Raw genomic sequence first — 12,922 nt, forward strand, 5'->3', positions numbered from 1 at the left:
TCTTAAACTTAGCATAATATTGATTCATTTATAGGTCGTGACTCCCTTTCACTCTTCTAGTTCTTTTCCTAATGCTCTTCATGCAGATGAAAATACCTCTTCCTTGATGGAAAAGGAAACATTATTGTTATAATTTGCCATAAACTGAAGAACTGTTTAGCCAAACAAGATTGAATGAAAGGAAGCACAAATATACATAGATAAAATCATCAATATTGATAAAGGGTCTTACAGTAGGGAAAAAGCACAAAAACCATTGCCCGGATAGGGGTTAGAATGAGCCACAAGGTTTGTTTTAGTGGATGCTTTTGTAATGGGATTTCTAAATTGGAAAGGATGAAAAAAACAAGATGGAATTGTTGGTGAGATAATTGGTTTAGGGTTTTGAAGGACTGTTTGAAAAGGAACATGTTTAGAGTAAAACAGTGTTTTTATGAAACTCTGTAAAATGTAAAGGTAAGGCAATGCAAACTACTGTTAAGTATCAGCACAGAACCCCAGATACACTATCTCCCCCTACATAGAAAGCGTGTAGCTCAACACCAGTTTTGTTTGACAGAACGTGATGATTTTGGTTTTATCACTTGCTCCATGGCTGTAAAATGTGTAACTTTATTCTCTAGCAAAGGTGTTGTCTTTTCATGCCATGTGAGATGATTTCCTTTGTCTCTAGTTTTAATTGAATAAATGAACTAACTGGAATTTGCTCTTCTGCTTTCCAGTGTTTGTCTTAATCATGTCTAAGACCACTGTTGGTAGAATGTCTCGAGCAGGAAGATTTTTTTTTCTCACACAACATTAGCCTTTGGTGAAGATGGGGGGGTTCTTGTTCCCCATGTGTGTTTTGCCTTCTTGTGTGGTAAATTCATGCTCTTAGCTCAGATATGAAAGACCAGTAAGAGGATTTACCAATCCTGTTAAGTGGTAAATCACATATTTTCAGAATTGGTCTGCAGATTGCATTTCAAGACTTGAGAAGCAAAAGCAGTGTGACTTTGAAATGGAATTACAAGACAGAAAGTTTGACAGACAAAATTTGGAATAATAAACCTGTGAAGATGGTGAAAAATAACTTTTGGAGAAGTGGAGAAAGTAGAAAATATTAGATGATTTTTAAAGTAATTTTACAATGCATTTGGGGGTCATATTAAAAGTTAAATAACTCAAAGCTGCTTCAAAACTTGAACTAAACAAATGTGGAAAAGTAAACGGCTAAGGGAAAGGAAGAGAAAAGAAGGAGAAACATTACTGAGATTTGGTTCTTTTCAAAATATTTTTTTCAGGTGAGAGACCCTGCAAATATTACCTACCTGTATGAATACTTGTTGCATAGGGATTCTGCCGTAAGACCAGCAACTTAGCTACTTTGTGTTGTTGCTACCACTGTGAGACTGTTGGTAAAAGAAGGAATTACAAAACAAAAATTATAAAATTGTGCAAAAGTTGTCACTTGATCCTGTTGTGCCCCTTTACTAAGTGTGACATAAGGGGAAGAACTTAATTAGGAGTGATGATACCGTAGTATAAAATGTATCCTAAATCTTAATTCTCAGTTAACATTGCTTGGTGTGATTAAGATTGGCCAATTACTCAGACAGTTGGTGATTATCTGGATATTTGGAAATAAGCCATTTCACTCATAAAGTTGCTCCTTCATAATGGTGAAAAAAAAAAATGAAAGAAGGGAGATTTCGAGTCATCTGCATTAAGTAACTTCTCATCCACCAACATCCCCAAGTCCTCCTCAGGGCTGCTCTCAATCCATTCTCCACCCAGCCCGTATTTGTGCTCTGGCTCAGGTGCAGGACCTTGCACTTGGCCTTGTTGAACTTCATGAGGTTCGTGCAGTCCCACCTCTCAAGCCTGCCCAGGTCCCTCTGGATGGCATCTCTTTCCCCCAGTATGTCAACCACACCATACAGCTTGATGCCATCAGCAAACCTGGGGAGGCTGCACTCAATCCCAGTGTCCATGTTGCCAGCAAAGATGTTAAACTGCACCAGACCTGATGCCAAGCACTGAGGAATGACACTTCTCACTGGTTCCCACTTGGGCATTGAGCTCTTGGCCACAATTCTTTGAGTGTGACCATCCAGCCAATTTTTTTATCTACCACATGGTCCATCCATCACATCCATGGCTCTCCCGTTTAGAGACAGGGATGTCATGCAAGACAGCATCAAATGCTTTGCACGTGTCCAGGTAGATGACATCAGTTGCTCTTCCTTCATCCACCAACACTATAACCCTGTCATAGACAGCCACCAAATTTGTCAGGCACAGTGTGCCCCTCGTGAAGCCATGTTGGCTGTTGCCAATCACCTCCTTATTTTCCATGTGCCTTAGCATAGTTTCCAGGAGAATCTGCTCCTTCATCTTACTGGGCACTGAAGTGTGACTGACTGACCTGTAGTTCCCCAGATCGTCTTTGTTTCCCTTTTTAAAAATGGAGGGTTTATTTCCTCTTTCCAAGTCAGTGGAACCTCACTGGACTGCCATGACTTCTCAAATATCATGGATAATGGTTTAGTCACTTCCTGCACCAGTTTCCTCAGAACCTGCAGATGTATCTCATCGGGTCCTGTGAACTTGTGCACCTCCAGATTCCTTATGTGGTCTTGAACCTCATCTCCTACAGTGGGTGGTTTGGCTGGGGAGGAGTTGATTTTCTTTGCAGTAGCTGGTTTGGGGCTGTGTTTTGGATTTGTGCAAATAACGGTGTTGATGAGTCGGGGATGTTTGTTGTTGCTGAGTGGTGTTCACACACCATCAGGGGCTTTTCTGCTTCTTGTACTGCTCTGCCAGCGAGTGGACTGGGGGTGTGCACAGGAGGTTGGGAGGGGGACAAGAAGTTGGGAGAGGGGACACAGGTGGAACAGGAGGCCCTGACCTACCCTGATCTTCTTTTCCAGCAGCCACTGGTTTATAAAAAGGATTCTAAATGGTTGTCAGTTAAGACACTTGCCAAGGCAGAGTGTATTTTGTGAGACCAGTATTTTTGTATAAACCAAACCTCTTCTGCAGTGTTGAATCTTGACTTGTTTTCACTGTAACTTTTCTTCTTTCAGAAAGAACATTTTGCTTTGCAAAGCCAGTACAGAGAGAAAGATGCTGGAAACTTGCAGCACATGGTAAATAATAAAATGGCTTGGATTTCTAAATGAAGCTTTGATTTCATTTTGTTCCTTAAAATAAGCTTGTAAAGATGTTTTTCATTAACAAAAAAACATCTGTCCATCCTGGTCAATAACTGTTCAAGGTGTGGGTTTGCTGTTCATGAAAGTGAAAAGTGACGATACCATTTTAATATCCTGTAGTAGTTTCACTGACTAATTTACATACTTAAACACTACAACTTTGATTTTTTTGTTGAGTAACATAACAAAGCACAGGAGTTGCTGACAGACATTTTCATAATTGGTGATTTGCTCATTAGGTTCACTGAGCTTTAAATTCTAACTTCCCTTGAAACAAAAGGTTCAGCTTAACTCTGAATAGTTACTAATGCTTCTTTCATGTCTGTTAGTGATTAGAATTTTTAAGTTCATGTTTCTTTATTCATAGGACTGTTTTGGAGATCATGCATCTTTTATTTTGCTTAGAGTTTTAACAAGAAAAAGAACTGCAGGTTCTATACATGAAGTATGAAACTCATTGATTCTTGTGTGTGTTTAGAAAGCTGTGAATGGAAGGCAACTTACTTACGAGGCTGAAGAGCCAGAGGAACAAGAAGGTCTTCAGCCTATGTATCCTGTTTATCAGCAAACTTACTACAAAAACTGGAGCAGCAGATACCCACAAAACTCAGGACCTGGAAGAGTCTACATCAATCCAAGGGAGCATTATGTATGATTCTGTACCCAGACGTCTTTAACAAGGGTTTTATTACCTGTTGACTTGATGACCCATATGTCTCGTTGGCTTTCATCTCTAAAATAATTGGTGTTTTTTCCTGTGGGAAGAAATTACGTAGAGAATTTCATATAGGTAAACCACAAGGAGTTTGAGACCTAACCTGCTTCTAGTCTTGGGCATGTATTTGGTTTTGTAGTTATATCAACCTGCCAAAAGAGGAGAGCCTTTTAGCTTTAGTCGTAAGATGCATAAACTAGATTAATTGGTTGACACATGCCAAAATGTAGCTAAGCTTTTTCCCTGGCTATTTCTTGGACCATTCTCTCCCTGGATGGATATTTTACATTAACTTGACCTATGTAAAAGTGACTAATATGAGCAAGGCAGCAGAATCCCTTGTGACATTAATAGTCTTGGGCTGCGAGTCATTTTTTCACAGCTTAGAAAACTTGGGAATCATTTTGACTGGCCTTAGCTATTGATTTCTCAACTAGCTCTACCTCTCCCAGTCAAATGAACAACTACACTACCTCTCAACTACTGACTGGCTGTTTCAGAAAGTATGCTGTGTGTCTTCCCATCTTGTTAAAAGTGAAACAATTGCCTTACATGAAAAACTTTTTATTTTCTATTGATTCTGCCTGTTGATGTGCATGCTGGTTTTGGTTTTACAGTTAGGTCTATATGAAACTTGGTTGGAGGAAGTAGATGACTAGACAGACAGAACTTTCTGTAAGTGCCTTATGTGAAGCTACATCATACCTATCAGTTGCTACTTAGCCATTTTTCCAAATATGACTCCTATTTTAAAGAGTTTATCTTGCTTGGTAATAAATACATTCCTTACTTTCTTCTCAGTTTGCAATAAAACTGCCTGGGATGTGTTCTTATAAAGACTTCAGTCAACTTCAAGGACTTTTCAGCACTGCCCTTTAACCTTAACCAGTAGTGTGAAGTAACTGGAGAATGTCCTGATGTTACCAGTGCTAACATTATCCCACATGAAATCTTGTGAGTGCGGGGTAATGGTTAAAAAAATGTGCTCAGGATCTTTCCAGAAAAATAAGTTTTCCTGCGGACTAAAACATAAATATTTAGGAAGTAAAAAAAATGTATATAATGTATTAGTGCTGAAATGAGCTCACAGGGCAATCCTGAAATGTTTTAAGACAGCAGAAAATAGGTTGGGGTCTAGAATTTGCTGGAGAAAATTAAATGACTCGTCTATTCTCTTAAGTACATGTACACGTAAGTGCAGAATAATGATTTTCATTAGATGACCTGAAGACAAAATGTTGAGAAGAATGGGTATGTCATACTGAACATGACTTCTGTGGCGTTACTGTGGTCCTCTGCAGATGTTTGGATGTTTTAGAGGCAAGAGTCAAAGTTGTAGAAGCAGCAGAATTGAAAGCTAGCATAGTGAAGTGTGCTGCAGGCAGGAGGTCATTGTTAAACCTGTATTCAACCTGCATTTGTCTCCATTGTAGTAAAAGTTAGTGAGATACCTATCCACAATAGGGCAAGGTAAATTAAATGCTTCTAGCTTGTTACAGGTAGCAGCTAGAAGATTATGGCTTGGGTGCCTGTGTTCTGGATGCTGTAGAAGCAGATATTAGCTGTTCTCTTGCTAAGCAGCTTTCTGTTATATGATGTGGTTGAAGTTGACAACTGAAGGAATGGCAAGGAAAAAGGTTGGAGAGAACCTGTTTCTTGGGAGCTATCTTTGAACCACTGTCACCTTGCTTTTCTTTTAGGAACTGAGCACATTCATGTAAACTGAGCACCTGTTTTAAACTGTAAAGCTACCTGCTCTATTTGAGACCCAAAGTAGGGCTTATGTCTCCCAAAAATGTGGATTCCCACAATGTCAGTTTAAGCAGCTACCTCTTTCCATGAGCATTGCCTCAACTTATCCTTATGTTACTGCAGCTCCAAAAAACTCAACTCTCAAAACATGAAAGGAGCACAGTGTCTTGGCCAAACATTAAAACACGTGGAATGACAGACAATTCCATGAATGAACTGTACCTGTTGAGATAATTTGATCAATATTACTGAGGAAAACTTCATACCAAAAATATGAGGATATACATTATAGTTCAAATAGTTCAAAACTATTGTTGTGACAGTGCTTGCCCTGCATTCATCAGTACAAGGTGGTATTGAGCAGGCAATCATTTCAGTCCCTATTATTTTGGCAGATGCTGTAAAAAAACAATTGTTTTGAGTTCAGACCTTTTCTATGGCTTTTTATTCTTATTTGCACATACATTTTTGTGTGAAGAGTTAAAACTTTGGGGGAAGGAGGGAGGAAGGAAGAATGCTATCAACAAAGCTATAATTGTTTTTTTGAATTTGTAAAAATAACTTAAAAATGTAGTCCAACTCTGTTACCCAAGTTATATATCAACAAACTGCAGAAAGCTTGAATTGCAAACTACCCATCAGGATGTAATTTGCCCTAAAGTCATTAGCAAAATATATTATCACCTACAGGTTTATTACCTGTGAGAAATGGTTTTTCTGTAATCTGTTCAGGGACATTAACAATGTGTTAGCTTTTTGAATTGTTGCTTGTAGTCTTCAATGTGGCTGGATTTGGGGGGAGGGGATTTGGCATAGAATGCTCAGAAGAGAACAGAAAAAAGTCTGCTGATTAGGACTTCCCACAGAAAGAATTGTACATATAGAAGTAGGTTTGATCAGCTTTTTCAAGATGTAGAAAATGTCCTTTTTTATTTTTGTACATTTTCAAATGCTTGTATTTGTATTTTGATTGGAATAAAAACATTCAAAATATAAAATTTTTGTATGTTGTTTAGATTTGAGATTGCTTAAGGTATGGAAAAATGGATCCACTTTTTTGGTGATATGTTTCCTCCTCTGTGGTTGCATATGCAGAGCATGTGTTTTTTCCTAACAGTGCCACTTTTCAGTGTCTGTCGTGTTGCCTGCTGAAATCCTTACATAACAGGAAGCATATAGTTCTTTGTGAAAATCTAGCACTTAGGTAAACTGAACACCCAAAATCAGTGGTGAGGGAGGTAGGAAAGGAGGGGAAGATTAGTAATTCACATCTCTAGTTTTAATAAATGTAAGCTGTCCTCTGCTCAAGTATCTTTAAATTCTACAAGGTAGTCCAATTATAGAAAGTATAAGATTTAATGTTTGGAGTATCCAAAATGTTTGTGGATACAGTACAAATGAAAACTTAGAAAATGTACTACTAAAAGAAGGGAAGCACTAAGCAAGATAAAGGACTACTGCTGTTCAGTCACAGAATTATCTAATGTATTGGGTATCCAGCTCAAGGAAAGCCCAATAAGAAGGTATTATAATTCATGAAGAGTGGAGACAAGGTTTTTACCTTCAGAGTTCTTATGTTTAGCTTCTTTCTGGCAGTGTCGCTGCTGTTTCCATCTCTGAGTGACACAAATTCAGGTGCAGAAAACTATACTGTTGTATAGATAAGTGATTAAGATGTGTCATAGTAACTTTTTTAATGCCACAGACCTGAAATTGTTCTCTCTGAACCGCTGTGTTGTTTGAAGGCTCTGCATGTGAGTGCTGTAGTAACAGGTAGCAGCAGAGCAGTCAAAATTGTTTTGACAACTCAGGTCACTTCACTGTGGGAGGTAGCCTGGGGTTTTCTGTCCGCCTGTGGTACATGCCCAGAGTATTGGAAGACTAGGTTTGGCTTTTGGAAATGCATTTATTCCCAACAGCAAAGCTAATGCTTCATTGCAGTTTACACACATAACGTGTCTTACCAATGTCATTAAAATATTAGGCTGGAAATTAATCAAGCTGGCCTGAGTTTTCAGTGGTGTTCCAAAGCTGGTTTAGATGGGTTTGTGCAGTTGGTGGCATAGATCTCTGCAACACTGTGGAAACTTAGAAGCACTTGCTTGGCCCATTTTTCTGAAGATGTTTACAGATAGTTACGTTCTAAGGATGTGCTAAAAAGATATGTCAAAGTTACAGTAAACTGTGACAATTAGTAAAAAACAAAGGCAGAAGAGTGGTTGAATGTCTCAGCAGGGACACACATAATAAAGTTTTTGGTGTATTTGGTAGATTGCTTAGAAAATTCAATGGCATTAAAACCTACCAGTGTTCATTCGTTTTTTTGTTGTCTGTGTGTGTCGTGATGTGTAACTGAGATGATATACTTGGAAAATATTTGTAAGCAATGAAGAACTGCTAAGTAGGAGTATCTTTGCTAATAAACCGGTGTGTGAAAGGACCTGATTGTGGGGAGAGCTTTCTGAAAGAACTTCAACTTTTGAAGTTTAGGCAGCTTCTAGATATTACTGTTCAGCACTCTGCTTCTGATATCACTGTCTGCTTTGAGAAGTAGCGGCCTATGATTTCATCCTTAGTCAAAAACTGAACTTGTAAAAGAGCCTACCTGGCAAAAGTAGTGGTTCAAAGTTCTAACAGCCTCAGAGTTCCTTAATGACAGAAAGTAAAGATTTGATGTTTCTGCCTTTAGTCAAAGGTGTGGCATTGTTCTTGGTCATTAGCTTAGTACCTTTAGCTGAATTATACTGAATGAAAATGCACAAAAAATAGGTTGGAAGTCGTAGTAATAATTATTCAAACAATGCAAAACCCAAGTAGAGATGTGTTAAGCATTTTAATCGGCGCTGACAACCCCTCAGTGAAACTTTTTCTAGTCTTGTTTTGTGATCTTACTTGACTTAATTTTATGCTGTATCGAAATCTAGATCCTTCAATTGCCAGTAGAAAATGAATTCTATTTGGGAGCCTACAAGGCAAGCTGTGACTCCTTTAGCCTTTGTATGACTAGTAATCAAGACTGTAAATTGGAATTTACCTCACAATTTTGGGACTAAGTTGGAAACCAAGTAGACTCTAGCTGAGAAGAATTTGAATTTCTGTGCAGAGCTACACACAGAATGCACAGAGTATGTGAAATATATTAAAAAATCATTTCTATTTGACTGAGGCTAGACACAGATTTATTATATTCCAACTTGAAATGTACTCTTCGACTAGATTAAATTAGAATTATAATCCAACAGAGATTTACAGGAAATAACTTTTTTGATACTGATTGCCAGAGGAAGAAGTTTGAATATTTGCTATTGCACCACGCTTGAATTTGTTCCTGTTCTACTATAAACTTTAGTAGGTTCTGAGTTTTTATGATGCCTGGGACCATATATCAGATACTGCTCTTAGTGTAACTTGGTAAATTAGATGTCTTTGACTAAATCCTTGTCTACCACTTTTGCCTCTGGTTCCACTCCAGTGCCATGTGACTTCAGTCTAAATACTGGAAAGTAAATTCATTTTTGCATCAGTGTGAAAATAGTGATCTGGCTGTATTGGTTAAGGATTGCAAGTGAAATATTTAAGACATGTTATAGAAGATTCCACTGTCTGGGTTTTTTTTCCCTTTGTCCTTTTCCCAATATTCAATTTTACTTGTTTATTATTGTCTTGGATCTCTGAATTCTTGCTCCTGGTGGTCTTGCTGCATTAGATCCTATCCCTAGGGACGTGTGCCTGCAGTTTCAGTCTCCCTAATACTTCATCTTGCCTGTCCAATTAAGAAGTGTGTTATAGTCCTCTGTATGACTTCAGATATTCTGTGCTTGAACAGCTCCTTTTCTTGACAGCAAAATATTTTGAGCCAGTATTTGTTTACACAATTCAGCTTGTAGCAAACTCCAGAAAATTAATTTTTTTCCTGCTGATTTATGCCTGTATGCAGTATTAGGTCATGTGCAGTGCAACAGTGGACCCACAAAAGATGCTTCAGCCCTTCAGACCTGCCTGCTGGCTGGTCAGGGGAGAGACAGACATCTAAGTGTGGTCTCTGCTGCCACCACAGTGTATTGTACTCGCAAGAAGAAGAGCCCAGAGATCTCTAACTTCTCTGAATTGCTCTAGTAATTCGGGAATAATTACTTTCAGGCACTATTTGTGGCAAAAGCTGAATTCCTTGTCAAGTATGGTAGATAAAACATAGAGCAGTTGTATTTCTGTCTTTTGACTAAACTGGCTCTTTTAAGACCAGACTTCATCTGCTGATGTGACTGCTCTTTTTAAGTATAAAAACTGAAGAAGCCTGACTTTAATCCCACAACTAACAAAGTTTTTTCCTTCTTTGACATGAATTGAGAGGAAAGAGAGAAATGGCTATGGGCAAATAAAATGCCTTTGTATTAGGTTTAAAATCCAGAGTGATGGATAGCATCCGCTGGAGATTGGTTTACCCAGGTAGGCTAAGCAAATGAACAGAAGGCTTAAGGTGGCTGGAGGAAGACACACACTGTTTCAGAGTACACTACTTTCTTACTAATGCTTGTGATGACTCGATGTGATGCCTACTGTCAGCTGGATCTGTTTCCCATCACCAGGAATATTGCTAGAAGCCCTGGATTAGTAACAAAACACCAACTGTGGGTTGAGGCAAAAAGTCTCACCTGTTCAGATGTATTTTGTGTTGGCTCTTCAAGCGTTTTTAAAATCGGCTGCTAAAAAATTGGTTTAGCAGTCTCTTCCCTAGGATTTCCATTCTTTTTATGTTCTTGGCTAATTTATTTCTCATTAATAAATCCTCGTTAGGGCTTTATTGACGAGAAAATACCTAATGCACTTGTAAGATGGAGAATAGATTCTATTTTGTTCCAATTTGTCTCTCTCTGCTCTGGCTTCTCGGGGCAGTGTTAATTAATTTTTGACTCAATATGGAAATGTTTGAGATTCAGTGTTGCATGATTTTTTTTCCTCCGCTTTCATGTGGAGTGTGCATGTATGTTTAACTGAGAAATTTTCCAAGTGGAAAATGGGTAACTTATCAACATCAGCTATCCTTCTTATAGCTGGAAAAATTACAATGATGCAGCATTGCAAACGGTTAAATCACCTTACTTTCAAGTGATACATGACACAGAGTAAGCAAGAAAAAAGGCAAACGCGGAATGGTGCTTGGAGGAAATGGTCCTGCTTATACCAGAAGGCAATATTTAGACTACTTACCTATTGCCTTCAGATATGTCCTAATAGCAGGAAGAATCTGGTTAATTTAGATGCCGATGCTACTTAGCTGGTTGTCGTAAGTTGGAGCAGGTTATCCCAAAGCCGGTTTCCAGACGAAGTGAGAGATATAGACTTGTCACTTTCAAATGTGTTACTATGAAATCACATCCAAGTTTCACCATCTGCTTAACATTGGATCTAAATAGCTTTATTAAATTAAATAGCTGCATAGCTGCACCCTAGTCCATCAAAAGATTCATCTAGAAAGCCAGAGATAATTGAATTTCTAGTGTCACTGATCGGGCTCGAGTGCATGACTTGCACAGCAAGTGTAATTGACCCCATGGATATCTATGTGAAATAAAATGCCCAGTGGATACTTGTGTTTAAAAGCATTGATTATACAGTAAGTACTTTGAGTTACTGTATTGGGAAATAATTCAGTCATTTTGAATTAACTGAGAGAATCTGTTCTTTTTAAGAGGACTGAGGGAGGGGGATGGAAGAAGCTGCTGTCAAGACACAAATTGGCAGCTTAAAGTAGAAAACAACTTCGACTACAATTGAATAGCCTCAGCAAGTAGTGACTTTGTCTTCTCTTGTAATGGAAGCTTCAGCTTTCAGATAAGTCTTTCTCTTGCAAGAATGTAAACGATCTTACCTGAAGACGATTCGGAACTTTTCAAGCCTTTACTTGAAACAGCTATCAGCCTTTTGTGTCGGAGGACAAAGCCGGGGAGATGCACGACGGAGATGACTGAATGCTGCAGATGCTCACTGCGCCTTTGACTTTGTGCCCTTACCGAGCTGTCCCTCTCTGCTAGGCTGCCTGGGAACCCCGGCAGGAGGGCTTCTGCTGCAATTCGGGCTTGTCTCGACGTCGGCAGTTTGAGCCGGTACCAAATTTAACTCTGGACTTCTTTCTGCCTGTCCCCTCGCCCCTTTCCCCACCCCATTCCCTCTGCCGAGATTTTAGCAGTATTTTGGGAAATTTTTTTTAATTGTTAATGTTCCAGAGTTCAAGGACCCGATGTCAGTGCACTTCTGAAATGTTGATTTAAAGAACCTGTGGCAGATCACAGGATGGTTATCTACTAGCAGGCTAATGGATGCCCTGAAAGTGTTTGGAACTGCTTTGGATCTCCTCCAGCACCATTTGACAAGTGCTGTCTGAAACAGTCCTGACGTGCATTAAAAGGAAGAGCTTCCTTATGAAACCACACAGTCACAGAGTTGGTAGTGCTTTCTTTCTGCTGTTGATGTTTTATTACAGCTCACAGCATAATGTTAATAGGCAGATAACATCTTCCTTTGAATACATATAATTCATGTCTTCTGGTCCTGAGAAGACATTCGGTAAAGAGGGAGAAAAAAACGGAAAACACTTAGGTGGTATGCAAGTAAATTTGAATCTGAAATGACCACATTAAGGGCTATGCTTAATGCAGTTTATGTGGGAGCTGACTCTATTCCACTTGGGATATTTTAGACAAAATCAGGGAAGCTGGGCACTTACCATTATGTGCCCAGGTATAGAGATGCCAAAGTTTGCAAAAAAGTGGGAGGACACTTTATTAAATTACATACCTTGAAGTTGCTTTAACTCTAATTGGCCAAGTTGCTGCTGATTCAAATAAAAATATTTCTTTTAAGCTTCCTACACAGAATATGCATATGACAAGATGCATGTTGGTTGATGTAGTTCAGGAAACCTTCTGTTCCCTGTCACAAATTCCATCTTGGCATTTCTCATAAGTTTAACTGTATCAATTAAACAACACTATAACGGCAAATGTTTGCTGGCTTTTATAACTGGAATTTTGGAATCCTCCAGGAAATCTAAATATTTTTCGTATTTCTTCTGAAGCCTGTTTACTACTTCCTCTTACAAAGATAGGCTTGCTGCTCCTCTTGATTTAACTAAGCATTGTTTTCTTTCCTTGGAGATGGAAATTTCACTTTGAAAGATCAGATCATTGTTGTCCATGCTTGACTGACGGTAATTAACAAGTTCTAAACAAGAGCCCTTTATTGAGGGCTTTTTAATAAC

At 38.7% G+C, this 12,922-nt stretch overlaps 1 protein-coding gene across 8 annotated transcripts in view; it reads left to right on the forward strand.

Annotated features, from left to right (window-relative positions):
- The window catches only part of NECTIN3 (nectin cell adhesion molecule 3), a 120,324-nt gene that overhangs the window by 52,100 nt on the left and 55,302 nt on the right, over nt 1-12,922 (forward strand). Inside the window, exons 9-11 of one of the 8 annotated variants that reach the window (XM_032677761.1) lie at nt 3,069-3,131; nt 3,676-3,846; nt 4,714-6,434. The exons of 4 other annotated variants lie outside the window; for them this stretch is intronic. In XM_032677761.1, the coding sequence (XP_032533652.1) occupies nt 3,069-3,131; nt 3,676-3,846; nt 4,714-4,791 (312 nt within the window). In that variant the 3' untranslated portion in view covers nt 4,792-6,434. Of the gene's footprint in view, nt 1-3,068; nt 3,132-3,675; nt 6,435-12,922 lie in introns of those variants that run through there. 3 more of the 8 variants (XM_032677763.1, XM_032677764.1, XM_032677769.1) reach the window with 3 other exon arrangements.

Source organism: Chiroxiphia lanceolata, chromosome 2 (genome assembly GCF_009829145.1).
Source record: "Chiroxiphia lanceolata isolate bChiLan1 chromosome 2, bChiLan1.pri, whole genome shotgun sequence".
Classification (NCBI taxonomy): Eukaryota; Metazoa; Chordata; class Aves; order Passeriformes; family Pipridae; genus Chiroxiphia; species Chiroxiphia lanceolata.